Source organism: Mytilus galloprovincialis, chromosome 1 (assembly GCF_965363235.1).
Source record: "Mytilus galloprovincialis chromosome 1, xbMytGall1.hap1.1, whole genome shotgun sequence".
Lineage (NCBI taxonomy): Eukaryota > Metazoa > Mollusca > Bivalvia > Mytilida > Mytilidae > Mytilus > Mytilus galloprovincialis.
This window is the reverse complement of record NC_134838.1, coordinates 23,803,130-23,826,521: the sequence shown is the minus strand read 5'-3', so window position 1 is coordinate 23,826,521 and position 23,392 is coordinate 23,803,130. Positions and strand designations below refer to the sequence as shown.

Genomic DNA, 23,392 nt, shown 5'->3' with positions numbered 1-23,392 from the left:
AATTAAATATAAAATATTGGATTTAAATGAAAAATATCGAATTTTTGCAACCAATACCATGCCATATTCGACTCATATGAATTGGATGATTCAATTCCCTTTTATTAGCAAATTTAAAGTACGTGTGTGAATTTGTTTTATAATTCAACTTCACGCCTGGGTAGTTCTAATAATTTAAATAGAGGTCGGTCATTTAAAAACGTATCAACCGTATCGTATACGTATGACGTATCCGCATCTGCAAATTTATCAAAAATATTATGTGTTCCCGAGATTAAAAACACTTTACGTTCGAAACAATCAAACATTCACTTTCAAAAATTGCAATAGTGGTGTTTTGTAAAAATAATAATAAGAGGGTCTATCAACTACTTTTAAAGCCCTTAAAAAGCAGCCGGGCAGGTACACGAATATCGTACAAATCCTTTAATAATCTAGTTAAAAATATTTCAAGATCTTACGTGAATAAACACACACAAACAATCAAATGTACTACTTATATACATGTAAGGAACTTTGAATATTGTTCATTTGCGATGTTATCATTAGAGGTAAAAGAAATACGAGTTGTCTTCAGATGTCCTATAAATACATGCACATTTAATAACACAGTACTGAGTATCACTCCATTTGTCAAATAACAATTTGCTTCTACGTGAGCACAAGTAAACACACAAATAAACGATTTAACCGTATTCACTCCTACATGTATCATGCCTGTAAACCGTGCCAACTATCCGGAATATCTTTAAATAAAGTCGGATTACATGTTCCACAAAAACTCAATATTTCCTAATTGTTTTTTTTTTTTTTTTTTTTTTTTTTTTTTTTTTTTTTTTTTTGCATTTGAAATTAATCAGTTGCTCATTGGCATTATTGAAAGTACATAGAATTAAAGCTCGACATCACATATGAACTGTTTTTTGATAAATCTGCAGATGAGGATACGTCAACGTATATGATACGGCTGATACGTCTTTCAATGACCGACCTCCGTCTTTAAATGACCGACCGACAGTCGGTCATTTTAAGACGTATCTACCGTATCAAATACGTTGACGTATCCGCAACTGCATATATACCAAAAAACAGTATGTGATCCCGAAAATTTAATTTTATGTACTTTCAATAATGCAAATGGGTGACTGATTAATTAATGCAAAAATTTACAAAACAATAAGGAAATTTCGAGTTTTTGTGGAATATGTAACCCGACTTTTAAAGATATTCCGGATAGTTGGAGAATTTACAGGCATGATAGGAGTGAATACGGTAAAATCAATTGTTTGTGTATGAACTTGTGCTCACGTAGAACCAAATTGTTATTTGACAAATAGAGTGATACTCAGTACTTTTCTATTACCTTTTATGATAACATCGCAAATGAACATATATTCAAAGTTCCTTAAATATATATAAGTAGTACATTTGATTTTTTTTTGTGTTTATTCATCTAAGAACTTGAAATATTTTTTTAACTAGATTATTAAACTAAGGATTGTCACTGTACGATATTCGTGTACCTGCCCTACATTGGCTTCTTTTTAACGGCATGTAAAAGTAGTTGATAGAACCCCTTATTTTTTTTTTTTTTTACAAAACACCACTTTCATAAATATTGAAACTGTATGTTTGATTTTTTCGAAGAGATTCCAATTAGTTTTTTTTAAATGAAGCATGGTCTTATTAATAAGCTCGGGATCACATAACATTTTTCGATATATCTGCAGATGCGAATACATCAACGTATACGATACGGTTGATACGTTTGTAAATGACCGACCTCTAATAGAATACAGTAAGTGCTTGTGTAAGTCATGAATGTGATGCATCAATGGTTTTATGTTGTTCACTTATTCTAATATATGTATAATTTACAAATTGTCAGTAAATTCAAATTTCAAATAGGTGGCATTAATCTTAGATTCCTATTCTATTATTACCGAGACAATTGAAAGTATCTTTTTGCCATTGTAGATAAAAGATGTATTTTAGATTTCATTTTTTTCTGACAAATTAATTTTTAACGTGAAGCAAAACACCTACTGCGTTTGTTTTGATATGCTCATTCTAACCTCTCGTGTTCCCTCAGATATTAAGTCAAATATTTTGCCAATGCTATCAGAAAGAATGATTGCTTGCTAGATGGTTAACGTACCCGTATCAGAGAATAATATTTCTATTTTCTTCATAACTTAACGTAGCGAATATCACAATTTAACAGAAAAACAAATTATGAAACGATTTGAAGACGTTTAGTTTTATAAATGAAATGATATAGTAAACTATTTATACATGATAAAAAGAATTCAAAAATACTTTTACACTCATTCTCTATTTTTAAATCTTTAAAAATGGAATTTAAATGACAGACGCAAATTATTAATCACGACTTAAGGAAAAATTCAAAGCTACAGAACACAAGTTGTCACTTTATTGTGATGAAGTCACGATAATCGCACATTTTTAAAACTTTTCTAAACACACATTGTTACCGCTCTACTAGGTGATTTAAAAAGTAAATATTCGATCAGACATACCACTTAACCAGTATGTATGGACGACATGATGTTAGAAGTCAGAGCAGAGATGAGGATTATTTTATGGGATCGGAATATTTCAAGAACACCAAGAATACAGACCCTCCTGTGGACTATGGAGACCATTTACGGGTAGGCTTGTTTAATTATTATCGGAGAACGAAAAATGTATTAATAATTCTTAGTTTCATGTATGTTAATGTTTGGTGTTAGACTTGAGAATTTACACGTATTTAGTCAGATTGCCACTGTAATATTGCCTTATATAATATATAATATATTATATACAAGATCAATGATTTTAGAATTACGAGAAACTTATATCCAAAATTAAGGTCGAAGTATAAAGTTTTAAACAAAAGTATGTAATTCCCTGTATAGCCATAATAAAGGAAAACTTTCTAAAAGAAAACTGTCGTAATACTTTTCAAACTCGCTTTATTTTCGAAAGAAAGGCGGTCAAATATATAGGTAGACCGCTTATTTAAGTGATAAATGGGGACAAAATGTTCAATAGGACACCTTGTACCATACGAAAAAAATACATAACGATGTGTTACAGTTTATTCTATGGGTAAACCAAACGGAACTCCTTCTAAACTGAGCATAGAACAATCACCAGATATTTTTTTGGTTTAAAAGTCCTGCACCCCAGAAGAATAAAGGTTGGTCTTGGTGATTAGAATAATGGTTATTGTAAGAGCAATTTAAAAAAAAAATGTTATTCACACAAAGTTTTATGAAGTTTAGAAATAGAACTCATTTTTTATTACTAACTCGTACACAATATATAATGTAATTTTAAAAGTTTTTTGTTTAGATGGACATGTTTACAATTTGTTCTGACACCGTAATACACCGAGTGAACTCAAGCATGTAGGACAAACGATTTAATCAGAACAAAACAATTTGTGTCAAGATTTCAAGATTTTTCAAGATTTTATTTGAACACTCAGACACAGATACATGTGTAACATGAGGTAATACATAATAGCATTATATAAACATGACGAAGTAATTATGTGGTATCAATGATATAGATATAGCATAAAGATATAGCATAAAGATATATAACAATAATATACAACTATGGGTTTTTTTTAACAATTTCAGAACATATTGGCAATGTTTTTGATAAATATAGAAAGTCGTTTATACAGTTGTTCATTACATATTGAAAGAAGACCTTCCATTTTTTTTATAATTAGGATTCACTGTGTAGTAGCTTGGTAGAAACTTTTCCCTTAATACAACAATATTTTGATAAGTACATTTAAATAACAAATGAAATTCATCACCAATATTACTCTTACACAAAGTACATATTCTATCATGCCTCGCTATATTTTGCCATCTGCCTGTTTCGATAGGCAGACGCAGATTTGAACACCTAAAGTGTGTGATCCAAAACCTGCAATATTCAGGAAGTTTTAAAAGGTATGTTTCTAAGGTAAAATCTTTTTTACATATTGAGTAAAATTGTTCTGTGATGAGTTTTCAATATCACTAAACCACTGTTGTTCAAATTGATCACAAAGTATTTGTTTTAAGTACATTTTATCACAGTAGCTTGTTTGATTGGCATAATATATCCAATGCCAGTATCGTTTAATATTGCTTCTATACAATTTACCCATTTAAAGGTGTATTTAGATTTAGGCTTTAAACCAAGCATCAGTCTATACAATAAACTGCATAGTTTTGATTCATTATTTACAATTTTACACCAATATATAATCATTCTAATTTTCACTTTATTTCAAGAGGAAATCTACCCAATTCTCCGTAAACCATAAAATAAGGCGTAGTGTTTCTAACTTTCAGCGCCCTTTTGCAGAATTTCAAGTGAGTTTTTTCGATAATTTTCAGGTTTTCAAAGCCCCAAACTTTAGAACCATACAGTAAGATAGGTTCTATCATAGAATCAAAGAGTTTAAATTGTAGATCAATAGGTAATGATTCATTCCGTATAATTTTGTAAATATAAAACAATGTCTTTTGGGCTTGATCTACAAGTTTCTTTTTGGTATCAACAAATGTACCATTATATTTGAAAATGACACCCAAATACGAAAATGTATCAACAATTTCAAGTAAATCATTCTGCAGTGTAAATTTCAGATTTTGTTTAGTTTTCCTCTTGCTAAATACCATAACTCTAATTTTCTTAACATTCACCTTCTGTTTCCAATTTTCGCAGTATAACTTGGAAATATCTAAGGAATTTTGCAAGCTTTCTTTAGTTTCTGAAAAGATTACTGTATCATCAGCATACAGAATTACGAAGAATTCAAAAAATATATGAAGTTCGTTTTCAAATTTTTACTTTAAAAGTTCTAAAGGAATACCATCTAAAATATTGTTCCAAATCGTTCAAGAAAATAGAAAATAAAAAAGGAGACAAGTTTTCCCCTTGCCTAACACAAATCAGACATGGAAAAAATTCTGACTGTTCACCATTATATTGAACACAAGATTTAATACCTTGATCCATATTAAAAAAACTTTGAAACATTTCCCCTTGATTTCACTAAGATGTAGTTTTTGCCATAATCCAGTTCTTAAAACAGTGTCAAAAGCTTTTCTAAAGTCAATAAATGTACAAAAAAGTTTTTTTTCCAAATGAAAAATATAATTCTACAAGTGCTTGTAACACAAAAATATTATCTGTTGATGCATATCCTTTTCTAAAACCAGCTTGATTTTCTGATATAAGCGAAATTTCATTCGCCAAAAAATTTAGTCTAGTATTAATAATGGAAGTAAATAAATTTTCCAAACAGCTGATAAGTGTAATAGCTCTAAAACTATCAGGATCTGTAGGATTGCCTTTATTTTTTAACACAGGTTTAATAATTCCATTTGTCCAAGAGTCTGGAATAATTCCAGTATCTAATACAACATTAAATAATTTACAATACAATGATATAAAAACAGGTTGTGAATTTTTCAAAAATTCATTAAGTATTTTATCAGAACCCGGAGCCTTGTTATTTTTTAAATTTTCCATTGCTTCCAAGACTTCCAGTTCAGTAATACTTCCATTCAATATTTCATCATAAATGGGATTACTCGATATCTGATTAATGTCAAGATCGGGTGCATGTATATCTTCTTCTTCACCCGCATTTAAATCCTTAAAATAATCGTGAAATGTATTTATATCTATTGGTGGTGATTCTTTTTTAGTGCAAGACATTTTTTTTAGTGTTTTCCAAAATCCTTTTGTGTCATGCTTTGACAATGTTCTCAGCTCATTTGAACATTTATCGTTATATTTGTGATAATTAACTTGTAGAATTTTTTTTATATTCTCGAGCTGTGTGATTTAATACGGTTTTGTTTACATCTGATTTTACTTTATTATATGTACTCTCGCTTTTATGAAATGCATCTCGTTTGCTTCGACATTCTTTGTTGAACCATGGTTTGTTTTCATGGTCGGGGTTGTGTTTTTTCTTTTTTGATTTACCAAATACAGTCTCAGCCGTGTCTAAAAGTACACGACCTAGGTTATTTACTAGACCGTTAACACTTTCACTGGTGGCTGTGTCAATTTCAATACTATTCAAAATATGATCATTTAACTGTTGTAATGAGCTACCTGTATCGTTTGTCAACACCTGAGTGAAATCGTCTGTTTTGTACTGTCCCACCTGATGCAAGTATTACTGTTTATTGTATGATGTGAATTCTTTAATGAATTGCTCGAGGGAAACGAAAATGAAAAATATAATCTATAATTGTGAACATCAGAAAACATAGGATTGAAATCAACAATACCGAAATCTGAAGTAATATCAAACATACATGGAGACATAATTAAATAATCTACTAAACTTGCATCTTTACAAGTTGTACAACCAATATGTTTATCAGCAAATAATCTGCCATTACAAATATAAATACCACTTCTTTTACAAAGTTCTATTAACATATTACCATATTCATATTTACTCTACCACGATCTTTACTATACCTCTCAAGAGGGATATTTTTATCTTTAAGATAAAGGTATGAACAAATATTATCATCATTATCATAAAAATTAATGACATTTAAAATTTCTAATAAGTTTTCGTCAGGAATAATGTAATCTGAAACAGTAGAAGTTCGGGCGTTAAAATCACCAATTATTGCAATATTTATATGTATCAGTTGAGTATTTAATTAATTCATCTTCAATTTCCAAAAACGACTCTTCAGAAGTATATCGTGTATTTTCGGGGGGGGGGGGGTGTATAAATACAACCTAGTGAAATGTTTTCTCGCAAATTTGATATATTCTTTGAAATTTCTACCCACTGAACAACTTCAGATTCAGAATTTATGAAATTTAAAAATTTCGACAGGTGTTTTCTATAAACCACAACAATACCACCTGATTTCTTTTTATTTTTTTTTCTAGTTTTTGCATAAAAGGTAAAATTTTGTGGTAATTTCAAGTCATCTAAATCATTAGTTTTAGTTTCAGTAAATATAAGAATGTCATAACTCTTTATCAATGTAGCAATATCTGGATTCAGCAATTTAGAATTAATACCATAATGTCAGATGCAACGAATAAAATAAAAAGTTTTTGATTGAACTAACGTATTATGTATTGCTTGTTGAAAGATAAATTACTGCATTTAATTTTTTCAGTAATAGTAAACAAGATAAATTTTAAAACAGGCTATATTTATATTAGTTTTAAAATTGATCTTTTTTACCTTATTACTGATAACACAATATCAAATGTTCCTGACTGTTACTTGATAGTACGGTGGTAAATAAAGTAGATTTAATAGTTTTAATGGATCGAAATAACTCGAGGCTAATTTTGGTTTTATTTTGAAGATAGATATAATACCTTTTAGTTTAAACATATTTTATTGTCTAAATATACAATAGGATTGGATACAAGTTATAACAACTTTTAATAAGATAATCCTCTCCATATAAGTACACTATACAAAATTTCAAAATGACAGCAATTATATAATTCAGTACAATATGAAAATATATACAATACACATATTATGTTTAAACAGTACCAGTTGGATACAAGTACACTTTCAGATACAGCTATATTAATCAAAGAATCATTTTGTATGGCGTATATAACTATGTACATTTCTGAAAAGGAGTGTTAATTTCGTCTGTTTCAAAATAAAATGTATTCTATGGAGATAGCAGCTAAATGTTGAATGTTTTCAAAGAGCTGATTTCTAAAATTTATGTAGAGTTGACATTCTAAGAAAAAAATGAATTGATCCTCTAATGGACACTCGAATTCACATCATGGGTCAGTTACTAAATTAACACTGTATAAACCAGCTTTTAAAGGATAACATCTGTGTCGTATTTTTGTATGCAGTATATTTTCCACCCATTGATTTAGGCTTATCGTAGATACCAAAGTGATCGAGATTTTTCAGAAAACTGTGAACAAAGGTTAAAAAAAGAGGGGGGTTTAAACAAATCGTATTTTCTTTTACATTTTGGACAATTTTCCGGTAGTCCCTCGTAATATCTGAGAACGTTGTTTCTAGGAATGCACCACGTATTTAGCTAGTCATATTTATGCCCGATTGTCAGATATAAATGAGGTATATCAGCCGGATTCCAACATTTAAGATGGAAACAAATATTTATCTACTCTAGTTATCGACAAAAATATTCATATTTAATATTTAGGTATGTAATAAATACATGACAACATAACAAAATATTTTTGGGAAAAATTTGTTAAAATACCATAAAGAATAAAAGAGAAACATGAAAGTACTGTATAGTTTAATAATGATAAAAATGATGAAACTCATTACAGACTATTTAAACCCAAACTAATGTTGGAACTATTAAAACTATTCGTGGATCATAAATGATGGCATGAACACGATAGAATATGTATATGAATAGTTATAAGTAGATGACGTTGCTAATGGGACAACTCTTCATTAAATTCACAATTGATAAAAAGTAAACCATTATTTTATTTTTATAAGTTTATTTCATGTCAATAGGACAAAACGTACAAGAGCAATATAGAAATAGTGTGTACCCCTTTTTAAAAAACAAAACAAACAATGGCATATATAACAAACTTTACTAAAACCGAAAACCTGATCTACATGTGAATTACAATTGACAGAAATATTACGCTACAAGAGAAGCTGTTATCATTTTGTTAAAAAAGTATGGATGTGGACTTTCGATACAAATATTCGATACTAAAACATCCCTAGTTGTTTAAAGTTCACCTACCAATTAAAGTGCACTAATCGATTCAAGGTCTTATCTCAGAGTCTGTTTATTTTTTACCATCGGTTGTATCAGCTCATTTTTCAGTACTTCGGTACTGATATGATTTATAACAAACCTTTCTTTAACAATCTGTAATTGTTATGCATTCAATGACCTGAAGAACCTTATATCTACCACCATTTAAAAATAAAACTTGTTGTCGCTTTAACGCAATCCCCGTTTCCATTCTCAATTTAACTCCTCATTCTTTCTGCTAATTTTATAGAATGGTTCTTATTATATCGATCAGACACGTCCAAGACACACCCGAATGTTTCAAAACCAGCTAGTAGGGCTTTAAAGCCGTCCTCGATCACATCTCAAAAACCTTTGTTGTACCTTTATACATACAAGACTTTGTTCAATACCCATACTATCTCTGAACAAGGATGTACTGATTTTTAATGCAGGGATATCACACAAGGCCTAAATAGTAGAATTTTTACTCTATTATCATGTGGATTTTAAGCCGCGAGGTATGTCTGTCCATTAAACTCTTAAAATAAGCGACCTTTTCTTGATAAATCACTCCACTATATAACGGTAAATTTGAATATCTTATGGACCGAAATACATGTACCTCATGGCTTACTTTGGTCTTATTTTGAAGATACAGATACTGCCCTTTAATTAAGTCATGTTGTAGAGTGACAAACTTCTGCTTCAGATTATTGAAAAATATTTGTAAAAGGTCAGCTTGTCCTATTCATGCCTGATTGCCAGATATTAGTGAAGCGTATCCCAGATTCTAACATGTAAGAATATAAAAGAAATATTCTTATTTTAAATTTAGCTTTGCAACAATGTGTGACAACATACAATTATTTTCGAGAAAATCACCAAATACTCCCTGTGCATTTTCAAATAATATTTGATTTTAATATTAATTTGCTTGAAATAGTTGCCGCTATTTGTTAAAAGCCATTTATCATACTCTGCAAATTCTATTTAAAGAAAAAAAACAGCATTCATTTCTATAATGCAGTATTTTTTTTTTTAAATGTGGTAGTTCATTTTGGGAGTGTTACATATGTACTTATCTATTATTCTAGTTTTAATTCTCATAAAAGAAATAATGTTTTGTTTAATGAAGTGTCCAAATAAAATAATATTTGAACCTAAACATTGATATTCTACCCATTGTCAAAGGGACAAGAACATTGCGTTATTTTATTTGTAGTTTAACTTAATATGTAAAGTCTGAACTTTCAACATATTCGACAAGATATGGTCAATATTGTTTTTAAATTCATATTTTAATCAAATATTAGTTTTGTTACAACAAAGAATCGAATCGTGATTGAGTAAATTCTAAATAAACATTTCATACAGAGATTTATTTCACATGGTCAAGTGTATTTGTTATAAGGTATGTTAGTTTATATGTACAATGATATACAGAGCATTGTAGAATTAATGTATGCATCAAATCAGAAGTAGAATTATAGGCAGAGAAAAGATGTCAGTTTGTTTCATAAAACTTGTCATCATTATCTTTTCAATTATTTTTAAAACAGTTCCATTTTATGTACAATGCAATATACTTTAAGATAGGTAATCCACTGAAACGTATAGTCAACTTTTAAGCTGAACATTATTTGATACATTTTAGCAGGATAGCTTAGCTTGTTTTCATTTACGAGAAGTAAATTTTAAAAAACACCACTCGAACTTTTATTATGATATCTATTTAGTGTAAGACCAAGTTCTCCATTAAGTAAATCGCTCGTTAAATGAGGCCAAGGTCACATTAAGACTAACATGATGGCCTTTGGCACAAACATGATGTATGAACTGACGATAAGTCATCCCATATGATTTGATGTTGCTTATATTTGGACCGTAATACCAAACTTAACCAAAGTAAGGCATACTTCAATTTGTTTGTGTCAACTTATTTGAGTTAATCTTCGTCAATAAAAGATCACTATACTATGCCATTATTATATTTTTATTGTCAAGGTCACAAAACTTAGTGTGAATATACGTCCAATGCATGATGAATCTACTGACAAATTATCATTTGACTATATGATTTGTAATAACCGGTAGATCTCAGAATGAATTTATGACAAAAACCATATATGTGTGAAAATAAGTCGAGGTTTGCACCTTTTTACAGTAAACCTTTGTCACAAAATATGATGCCTCACAGAAAATCTTTTCTATCATTTCTATGTACAAAATTTAGTCCTGGTGTCTATGATGAGTTTATTTGTTGTTGTTTGTAGTCGGGATTATACGTAAAATTTAAACAGGACCATGAATGAAAAGCTTTGTAACATAATAAAAAGATGCTTGTTGATAATTGTCATCAATTATAAATGTCATTTCTTTTACATTTTGTAGGAAAATGAAGAAACAGAATCATTGGATTCAGAGGGAAAACAGAAATCGTTTAATAGACTATGTGTTAGATTTGCCGAAAAGACCTCTATGCAAGGTTTACCTTGGATAAATGCTGCCAAATTATGGTACGCTAAAGTGTTTTGGGTTTTTCTTCTTCTTTGTGGTATAGCTGGCATGACACTCCATCTTTACTCTCTAATAGATCAATTTCTACAATTTGATGTTCAAGTTTCCATTTCTCTAGGATTTAATCATTTAGTTCTACCAGCGGTAACAGTGTGTAACGTAAATGCCGTGAAGAAAAGTGAATTAAATATTATGTCAGAGGCTTTGCAATCTCTTGTGGCCCAGACAGATCCTTCCAGGTTTAATGTGGTAAGTTTAGTCCAAATTAGTTATATTATTCTCAGTATAATATCATTATTACTATTTTAATTATTTCTATTTACTGCTTTCTATGTGTGGTCGTCTATTTTACTGTTGGTTTGTTTACCCCTTCACAAAAGATATTTGAGCTTCTAATTATAAAACACATTGGTTTAAACATGTTGTCGCAAAATACTTTTATGGAGCAGCAAACATTCAATTTGGCTCAACTCAAAATAAAAATATTGATAACAAGATTTCCAAAGTGGACCATGTTTACACTTTTTACAGTTTCTCTGACATGAACAAATATATCTGAAAGACAATCTATGAAGGTTTGAGATCAATAGTACAGCGGCTACAAGCATATTTCAGACGAATTGTGCACATCCTGCTACAAGCATGACATTTGGCATAGACCTTCCTCAACTATTACTCTTTTATTTCAGATAGGGAGGCATTTGAAAAAAATGTCTCTCTTCCGATAAAATTCAAAATGGCGGACATCATACTTAAATCGGCCCAATATCGAAGGCTAGTATTTGAAAATGTATTATTATCATGCTGCTATGATAATATTTAGTACAAACATTTATTATGTACTACTTTTGGATATATTATATAGATTAGATGTCTTTAAACCCTACCTCCGGTAAAATCCAACATGGCGGACATTGTACTAGTATAAGGTTATTTTTTAGGGAGGGTGATTGAAATGTGTTTTCACGTATTGCTACTATCATTAAATTGTGCAGGAACCTTTCTTTCATGCATCTAAGGGATTAATGTATAAGACATAATATGTCTTAAAAACCCTTACTTCCGGTAATATTCAAAATGGCGGACATAGAAATATCATTTTTTTATTTTGATATGCAACTTCTTTTCAAAATGTGAAAAAAGTGGTATTTTTTGTGGTGGTCATTGAATTTTTTGGCTGTAAGTTATCCTCTAAACCACTAATCATATTCTGCAGTTGATATTTAAATAAAAAGTTAACACCTCCGGTAAAAAAAAACAATATGGCGTAAATGTCAAAGATGAGTCCTCAATCCATATCTTCAATGTAGAGTTTTGGATAGATTGATTAAAACAAAATAAAATCACTTAAGTACTAAAACATTTTAAAAATTACCACTGTTTGGCCAAAACATGTTTATTACCAGTCACCACCACATGCACACGACGCAGGGTACGGGAGACTTGATTTTCCACATTAACAACAACCGCGGCAACCTTTCTTACACCCACAATGTGCAAGCTTCAGATCTGACAAAATGATGAGGCCTCAGAAAGAGTTTTTTAAAAGTGATCCTCTTTGGCCCTTCGTCCTACATTAGTGCCTGGACTGGGTAGCATAAGGCCAATTTCAAGCTTGTCTCGTAAACACGTGTCTTAGTGTATTGTACATTTTGCATGCTGGAAAAGACTAGACTAAGTTGAGGGCATATTAGTCTCAATTAGCCTTCGTTTTTGCGAAAATAGTTATTTCTTGCTTTGTTAACCATGGTAACTCCAACTGATAAGTTTTTGCGAACTAACAGTAAACACCGGTGATTTAGGCGGATCAATTATCATTCTTTATGTTAAAGTCACATCTTCAAATGCCATCAATGTCTCCCACGCAGTCTTTTTTTCCCATTTTCAAGCAAACAGAGAAACGTATCACAACCGGTAAATACATTGATCACAATATGTGTGTGATATCACTCATCGCTAGTGCATTTGGAAGGTCATTGGTAGATATTTATCCAAAGCTTTCCCTCTCCTAAACACAATCCATAGTTCGTCTACCCCTATGTCACGGAATAGCGAAACAGTAATGACAGCATCATCAGTAACGACTGTTCGAATAATGACTCGTTTCAATGCATCAGACACATGCACCTTGATTCTAGTGTCAGCCTTTTAATGTGAATATGGTGCTTAACTTAAAATACATCACGTGGTGGTTAAGATAGAATATCCTGAATGTGTTGCTACAACTACCATATGCATCCAAGACTTCATCCACTCTTGTAACAGTTTCACGGTTATTTTAAGGTAAGAGCATAATACCCTATCAGCATACTCGTTATGAAACTGTAACAGCAGTGGATGTAGTCTCGTATGCGTACATAGACAATACCGGTAGTTTGAAGGCTGCTACAAGAAACAAGAGCTACAGTTAGGGGAAAGAGAATACATAGACGAATCCAGGAACTGTAATAACAGGGGATGTAGTCTCGGATGCGTACATAGACAATGCCGGTAGTTTGAAGGCTGCTACAAGAAACAAGAGCTACATTTAGGGGAAAGGGAATACATAGACGAATTCAGGGTCAAAACAAATTTCTCAAAATTGGCAAAGTTTTCCGAGAGATGACGACATTAAGAAAGAACTTTTAGTTTTTATTCACAGGAGCTTGCTCAATAGATTTTAAGGAAAAGATAGTTGTAGCAACAAATGCTTAGGATGTTCTGTGTTATCCATCACATGATTGTATTTCAAGTTTAGCCCCATGTTAACATGAAGAGGCTTATACTATAATCAAGATACATGTGTCTGGTGCAGTGATACAAAGAGCCATGACTCGAACAGTCGATACTGATGTTGCTGTCATTACTGTTTCGTTATTCCGTGACATAGGAGCAGACGAACTTTGGCTTGTATTTGGAAGTGGAAAAAGCTTTAGATATACATCAATTCATGACCTTTCAAATGCACGTTTACTTGAAAGGGAACTTCGTTGTTGACATGGATGGCGTTTGGAGATGTGACTTTATGATTTAGAATGGTGATTGGTCAGCCAACATCACCAGATATGGATTTGATAATGTCATTGATAAAACGATATGTGGTTTTGTAGTAATATCGAAAAAAGTTTTCAGATGGGGTTTACGAAGCAAGAAAACATGTTTTTGGAAGAGAAAAGACTTATCGATGCTATTTGAAAGACTCGGTCTAGTGTTTCTCAGCATGTAAAACGTGCAATATACCATGGCAGGTGTGGATGAGTAACAAGCTTGGAATTTTTTCCTATGCTAACTAGATCAGACGCTTATGAGGATATTTGAACGACGCGGTCTATTTTTTTAGCATGTAAAACGTCCATGGCGGTTGTGGATGAGTAACAAGCTTTGAATTGGTTCCTATACTTACTAGTCCAGACGCTTATGAATGGCGAAGGGAAAAAAACGATCCATTGGAACCCTTTTGGACAACTCTTTGTGAGGTCTCTCCACCTTATCAGGAGCTTGTACATTATTGATGTAGACAACAATACCACGGTCTCTGTAAATTAGGAAAATCAGCTCTGCGATTGTGAATAAACATGTATTTGCGGTCATAAATCAGTAATTTTAAAGATGTTTTAGTACTTAAGTAATTTTAATTTAAGCAACTTTACATCGAAGATCTGGACTGAGACTCATCTTTGAAATTTCTGCTATAATGGTGTTATTTACCGGAAGTGTTAACTTTGTATTTAAACATTAACTATAGACTAGAATAAGTGGTTTAGAGGATAACTTAAAGCCAAAAGTTTAATGACCAGCACAAAAAAAATATTTTCTTTACATTTTGCAAAAAAATTGAATATCAAAATAAGATAATGATATGGGGACGAAGTCCCCAATTACGGTAGAAAAATCAATAAAAAAAAAAAAAAAAAAAAATCGGGAAAATTTCCCGAATTTTTTTTTCTACTAATGAACTCAAAATTGTTAACTTTTTTTTTCAGATCTTCTTCCGTTTCCGGTCTTGTTTGCATCGTTTGCATGAGACTTTGAATAAAATGTATATTTATCAACATATCAACAAATATAGGAAGGAATTCAACACCCAATCATTTTTAATTGTTTGATATGAAAAAAAGGTTACCTTGATAACAGCGTTTTTTTTGTATACATTAAATATGACGTCATAACTTGAATAACGTCACAACTAAATCCCTAACAACAGAACCAATATCGGAAACGTTACGGTATTTCCGGGTTTTTTTTATCAACATGTTTGAATTAAAAAAAAATAATATAGACTTCGTCCCCGGTACAGTTAATGCCTGCCTCATATTATTTCTATGTCCGCCATGTTGAATATAACCGGAAGTAAGGGTTTTAAAGACATATATCTTATACATTGTATCCATTAGCAGCATCATAGAAAGGTTCCTGCTTAATTTACTGATAGTAGCAGTACGTACAAAACACATTTAAATCAACCCTCCCTAAAGTATAAGCATATTTTAGTACAAAGCATATTTTAGTACAATGTCCTCCATGTTGGATTTTAAAGACAGCTAATCTATATCATATACCCAAAAGTAGTACATAACAAATGTTTGCACCAAATATTATTACAGCAGCATGATAAAATCACCTTTTCACACACTGGCCTCTGATATTGGGCTGATTTAAGTATCATGTCCGCCATTTTGGATTTTACCGGAAGTGAGACATTTTTTTCAAATGCTTCCCTATCTGAAATAAAAGAGTAATAACTGAGGAAGGTCTATGTCAAATTTCATGCTTGTAGCAGGATGTGCACAATTTTTCACAAAGCTGCCGTACTATAAGGGAGCGACCATTTAACCTCAGAGGAGAGAAGGGGGGGAGGGGGGGGGGGTAATGGGTTTTTTTTTCAAAAAAAGAAATCTGTTCCATAATTTAATGAAAACAAATATTTTGGTCAAGTAGATGACCAAAAAAAAAATTCAATAATTCCCCAACCTTTTAGTGTTAAATTTTGGATTGATTGCGTCGAAATATTGAATAAAAAATGTTCGGACTCAGAAAAAAAAACATACCCCCTCCCCCCTTTAAAGTAAAATAGTTGCTCCATTATAGTATACATTATTTTTCAATTCAACTGGGTAAACTTATCAAAGCTTTTCCTTTAGCAAGACTTAATTATTGAACGGTTCGTCGGCTTTGGAACATTATATAAAATCAAAAAATTAGAAAGGCCAAGGACATGTATAAATACTAAACAGGAAAAGAATAACCAAAATCAACCTCAGGTCTTTTTATCCCGAGTTTGAATGATATGTTACAGGGAATTTAAGAATGTTGTGTTATAAATCATGTCAGTTTCAAAGCACTGACTACTCATCCGCTGATATCATCGGGAACAACTATTTTAGCAGTTCATTAGCAGAAGGAGTGACTATATAACCTACAATAATTGCAGTACACAAATGTATTTTGTAAATTGTAGCCTCCTGGAAAGAAACGAAAGAAGAGATATGTTGATGAATTCGACAATATTAACTTCGACAATCTGTCCAGAAGCTACGATTTTACTAACAAAGGCGGTCAAAAGAAGGACAACAACTTCCAGATAACACAGACATTTCAAGCTCTATACATGCAACATCCAAGGTAATATATTGGCTCGTGACACTTTTGTACCAAATACATGAATACAAGGAGTTATCAAATAAATGCCTATGAGTTGCTCGACTGAATAAATATGAATAAAAGGAGATATCGGGTATAAGCCAAAGTTGCTCGATTGAATACATATGAATTAAGGTTCATGTGGACCCTATCGCTAAAATGGCCGTATTTTCACCTCAAAATTTACTCTGAGTACAGACAAACCTGCGCATCTGTAAAAAAATTCAGGCATAGCATGCCCTAGACAAATAAATTTCAAATATGTTTAATGTTTTAGAAAAATAAAATCTTACCAGGGTTTTGCCGTGCACTTTTTTTCATTCCTCCAGAAGGTGCCAAAATAAACTAAGTTGGGAAACAGGTTTGAGAACTTCCCAACAGGTAATAATTGAAGTGAACTGTATTGCTTGACACGGACATGAGATGAACAATAGATACCTGACAATAATTGGTTATTTAAACTGTGTACCAGAGTGGACCATATCAAGGTAAGCTCAACTGTTTGTTAATTTTACCATCTTCTGTAGGGACGAAAAAAGTGTACGGCAAAATCCAGTTAAGTTATGAATTTTCTAAATCATACAATGCATTTGAATTCTATTTATCTAGGGCATGCTATGCCTTAAAACTTGTCCAGATGCACAGGTTTGCCTGTACTCATAGTAAATTTTGAGGTGAAAATACGGCCATTTTAGCCATAGGGTCCACATGAACCTTAAAGGAGATATATGATATTTTCCAATGAGTTGCTCGATTGAATACTTATGAATAAAAGGAGATATTGGGTATAAGCCAATCAGTTGACTTACTGAATAAATATAAACACCAATCGTCATGAGTCCTTACGATTCGAGTTGATAGTTACTCATAAACAAAATAAATCATAATAAACTACAGTCAGTCCTAACACAATTACTGAATGAAGAATACTACTTTGTGTTATTGTAACCTTCACCTATCACATTAACCTTGAAATGCTGAACATATTTCTCTTAGGTCAACCAGACGAAAGGCGGGGCATCAGTTAAATAATTTGTTGATTGGTTGTTCATTTGATGGATATCAATGCTATCAATCGTAAGTAAAGTAACATTTTCAGTAGAAAATAAGTAACGCATAAGTAGGTCAAATAATTCGGTTGGACTGTATTCTAATTTCAATAAGCAAACTGACAAAAAGCAATTAATAAGTTGTTTAAATGAAAATCGTGGAACTTCTTGATCAGAAGAACGTCAAACAATCAACAATTAAAGAAAAAAGCCTAAGACGGTGCTAGTTTCTCTGTTCAAGTGATCTATTGTTTGCACTCGCAATGATTTGATTTTTTAAACTTTCTGCCAAAAATCAGAAATACAACTTTATAAAACAGTTTTCCAAGCGTCAAGTAAACATAAAAGGTGCGATATCTTATGAATTAGAATATCGAACGGTGTTGTGTTCACGCCTAAAAAATATACCGTTACACTAAGATATACCAAGTGTTTTTAAGTTAAGTTGCATGACTGTTATGCATTGTCTGCATTAGTGTTGTCTGTCTAACCAATTTGATATCAAGCTACGTTATGAGAAATTATCTGAAACATTTAAAACGTCATGATATAAAACTTGCTTGCTTAAAATTCGTATATAAATACTAAATACATTTTACAGAAATTTTACATGGTTTCAAACAGAGGACTATGGGAATTGTTTTACAATTCAGTCTGAAGAATTTGTAGTCACGTCAGCAGGTCCAGATAGTGGTAAGCATGATAAAAGCAGAGATTCCTTTAAGGGTTTCGAGACGTCCTTCGAAAAATCTAACAAATCAACGTTCAGAACGACCCAAGGTTATTGTTTAAGTTGAATTTATATAAAAAAAAAAGTTCAACGGAAGATACCGAGACCTTATTTATAAATAATCCGTATCAACTTCGCACATAATACATCATGGTCTTGAAGTTTAGATTCTATTCACTGACATTATGACAAAACAATTACGAAAAACAAATATGACTGACCTGAACCAATGACAATCATTTAACTAATTTTGACAGATTCATACATAATGTTGCTGGGTTAAACATGTTTGAATGCGCCGACCCCTCCCTCAGCTTCTATTGGAGCAGTAGCGGTAACAAACAACATAAGAACAAACTGAAATCATGCTAGTATAATTATCTAGAATATACGTACATCAGTAGTTCATGTAATAGACGCCTCTATGGGTCACCTGACAGCATGTTAATAGTGATAACAATTTACAAGTTATAAAAATACGAGCTAGATGAAAAAACAATTTGTATAAAAACTCAACATTTGAATAAATATTGAAAGCACAGTCTATGGAAGAAGCGAACCGATAAAAACTTTTCTTATATCAAATAGCGACATTTTCTTATATTAACGAGTTGCATTGTGGGAAATTTCAGACGAATGTTAACATTTGTATGAAGAAAGGATGATTTCTCTGTATAATATAATGACTCTTTTATTAAAACAGGGTGACATTTAACACGACATACGTCTGCTGACCTGTAATATTTCTATGAATTGTGTGATATAATAACAAGCAAGTTGTATTGATACGAGACGATTGTATTGATGATTAAAAGAAACATATATGTATGGAACGCCATGACTGCCTTATGTTAATGATCAGCATTATATGCAGTGCTCACAACATTATATGCAGTGCTCACACCATTATATGCAGTGCTCACAACATTATATTAAGTGCTCACAACATTATATTAAATGCTCACAACATTATATTAAGTGCTCACAACATTATACGCAGTGGTCCAAACATTATATGCAGTGGTCACAACATTATATGAAGTGGTCAAAACATTATATGAAGTGCTCACAACATTATATGAAGTGGTCACAGCATTATACGTTTTTTGTTGTATGATGAGATTGATGTATGATGAGATCATTCGGTAAACTTCGTTTTTTAGCGGAAATTACCGAATCCATAATTGGTAATTACGGTAATGCCCAGCAAACAAATTTAAACAGTTATGTTATCATAAGGCAGTATACAATATTTAAAACTGATTGAAATAAGTAAGGAAAAGATGAAACTAAGAGGTGAATGATTGAAGTAGTTCTGTTCGTTGTAAGAAATACGAATGGCAAAATGTAAGTTAAATAATAAAATGTTTATTTAATGAAATATCGAAGGACAATTTGTATGATATATTCCTCGAGTTCATTTCCTACTGAAGAACTTTAGCAAGGTGCCACTTTATAGTCCGTACTCAGTTTTAAAAAGCTTAATTACCTTTTAAATAAAACAGTCAGCTTTCTATAACACATAAGTGCCATATTACGCTAGCTTATTATTTCATGATAGAGTCATTTTTGGCATCGATTTTCAGAATTTGGCATTTTTACATGAATAAGTATCTAACAGATATGGAAAATGCAGTTTAAAGCATTTCATTGTAGGTGTTTAACATAACTTTACATCAATTATTCCATGTCTTTTACAAGCATTTTAGCACACCAAGTAGTTTGTCTTCTAAGTATGATCAGCAGTCTTATATAGAAATATAAACTTTCATAAGAAAAATTTACCCTTTCAAGACCCAGTTTAACATCTTCATTTAAAGTTATCATCTCTTATGAAAACTGAGTTTGTGGGGATGAATAAAACGTTTACTACGTTTGTTCGTCAGTTTGCACGGTTAATATATATAAAAAAGTGGTATGCTTGCCAATGAAACAACTTTCCACAAGAGACAAAATGACGTCACAGAAATTAACGACCACAGTACGGCCTTCAACAATGAGCAAAGCCCATACCGCATAGTCAGCTACAGAAGGCCCCGAAATGATAAACTAAAACATTCCTAATTTATGTACAAACAAACGATCGAAAAACTAACATGTATATAACACATTAACAAACGACAACCACTGAAATAAGGGCTCCTCCTGACTTGGGACAGCCACATATATACAGAATGTGCGGCGGGTTTTAACATGCCATCGGGATACCAACCCTCCCTCTAACCTGGGACAGTGGCGTAACAGAACAACATAAGCACGAACTATGAAAATCAGTTGTAAAAGGCTTAACTCATCAGATGGGTACAAATATAAATACATCTAACAAGAAAATAGAGTGGACGTGGGCGGGTACTTGTATATCCCAACAACAAAAAGACACTATAAGTACTGATCTGAGAGCACTCGCAGTTACTGACAGCTAGTTCAAAGCCACTAACAACTAATTAAAAAAACATGCATCTAAGTTTTGCATTTAGGTAAAATTTGAAACAAACTGTGAGTAAAAAAGAATGATTTACTATTATTTGATAGTAACGATTGTCCATGAAAAAAGAGGCATTTTCAATGCTCTTCAACTTTGTACTTGTTTGGATTTATAAATATTTTGATATGAGCGTCACTGATGAGTCTTATGTAGACGAAACGAGCATCTGGCGTACTAAATTATAATCAAGATACCTTTGATAACTACTTGACCTAAATTAATTCTGGTTAAGGTACATTAAGATACAAAATATAATCAACTACAAGTCATAGAAGAATGATATCTTTTAGATCGCACTTCTTTGATAACAATGGACCTCGAAAAAAGATTCAAATTTGTGTTTAGGTCCAGATGATAGCAACAACACATAAAAGAGGAATGCTATTTGTTGCTGAGCACTTCTTTGATTTTATTTTAAGTCCACACAATTTATTTTGTAACAGAAGCACAAAAAAAAACGATACTCGTTATTATGTCAATATACAATTGTAATATAATTATATTAATGGAAAACTTCTAGTATTGTTTTACTGTGAATTCTTCTCGTTGTTGTTATTGGCGTTCTAATTCTTCTCACATACAAGCTTGTCTATAGTCGGGGGATTTCTGTTATTTTTGCTACTAATTTTTTTTCCATACCCCATGTTAGGATCAATGTAAAAGGTTGAAAATTTCATATCTGAATATTTTTTTTTCGTTAGCTGGAAAGTTACCTTTGACGACGGATCTTGATTGTTTCTGTGGGGCTTCTTTCTCATGGATATGGATCACTCACGGGAAAAAAATGGAAAATTGTCGAAACTAATTTGACTTTTATGTATAGCATAGTCCGAATTTTATTCTTTAAAGAATTTAAATTCACAAACTTGTTATTTTGCACCAAACATTGCTGTGACATGCCTTTTTAAAATATGATTATAAATCGTAAATGTTTAAGTAAAATTCTATTTGCAATTGCTGACCAACATTGATAAAAAAAAATGCAATGAACAGTATACTTCTGACAGATATTTGGTTCTCCTTGAAAAATACTGGGTCATAACATATCTTAATTACAATCCCGAGTAATCTGAATATATTTATTCAGAAATGCGCAATATATGTGTATAAATCTACATGTTTTAATACGACTGCAAGAAAAAATGGAAAAAAAAATGGTCGTATATTGCTATCACGTCGTCGTCGTCAGCGTCGCCGAAGACAGATGTTTTCCGGATAATAACTTTTGTTTAAGTAAATAGAAATCAATCAAATTTTAACACAAGGTTTATAACCACTAAAGAAAGGTTGGGATTTATTTGGGGGGGGGGGGTTATGGTCTTAACTGTTTAGAAATTAGGAGCCAAAAAGGGGGTCGAAATAAACATTTTTGTAGTTTCCAGTCATTAAGTGTATTGAATCTCTCCGAAATTATACCACAAGTTTCCAAACTACAAAAGGGATGGTTATGATTTGCTCGGAGGGGTAGGTGGGGGGAGGTGTTATGGCTCAAACCGTTTAGGAATTAGAGGCAAAAAAGAGGGAAAAACAAGGGTTTCTTGGTTAATGGTCAATTAAGACAATTTGAAACCAGTGTAAGGAAGGTAATCCAAATATATGAAGGTAATCCAGACATGTTTGATTACCTCCCTTACACTGCTTTAAAATTATGTGTAAAGATTTTATTTCCCATATCAGATTTCAGAAATTAAAAAGAAAAAAAGTGGGGGATACATTTTTCTTTTCTTGAGGTTGGGGTTAGTATGCAACAGCATAGTATATTGCACAAAACAACAAAAAAAGGAGGGTATTTTTTTAATTTTTGGAGGGGGTGGGGCAATTCGCAACAGCGTATTGCAAAAGCAAAAAAAATAAGTATAAATTCAAATTATATAACCAATTTTTAGTTCTTTGACTACAGTTATTCTGTGTCAGAAACCTATTATGTGTCAAATATTTAATTACATTCCAAATTCAGACCTCAATCAAGTGTGAATAGTGTGTCCATTTTTGTCCGAACGGTTCAGGGTTGTATTCAACTGCGTTCGGCGAAGCAATTTAATAAAGACTTAAATATAATTTTATATACATATTAAGTTGTGAATATGGTGAAACTGATCCTCAAAATAAATTGAAACTGCCCTGGTGTGGAATAAATTTGTGTTAAATTGACCATACTTCTTAATTTACTTATTTCAATCAGTTTTAAATATTGTATACTGCCTTA

General features: G+C 31.7%; 1 protein-coding gene across 6 annotated transcripts in view; it reads left to right on the top strand.

Annotated features, from left to right (window-relative positions):
* The window catches only part of LOC143070360 (epithelial sodium channel subunit alpha-like), a 39,617-nt gene that overhangs the window by 2,228 nt on the left and 13,997 nt on the right, over window positions 1-23,392 (top strand). For 2 of the 6 annotated variants that reach the window (XM_076244729.1, XM_076244731.1), the window contains exons 2-6: window positions 2,507-2,672; window positions 11,178-11,552; window positions 16,741-16,904; window positions 17,919-17,999; window positions 18,573-18,664. In XM_076244729.1, the coding sequence (XP_076100844.1) occupies window positions 2,553-2,672; window positions 11,178-11,552; window positions 16,741-16,904; window positions 17,919-17,999; window positions 18,573-18,664 (832 nt within the window). In that variant the 5' untranslated portion in view covers window positions 2,507-2,552. Of the gene's footprint in view, window positions 1-2,506; window positions 2,673-3,388; window positions 3,521-6,126; window positions 6,202-10,158; window positions 10,198-11,177; window positions 11,553-16,740; window positions 16,905-17,918; window positions 18,000-18,572; window positions 18,665-23,392 lie in introns of those variants that run through there. The other 4 variants (XM_076244733.1, XM_076244734.1, XM_076244732.1 and 1 more) reach the window with 4 other exon arrangements.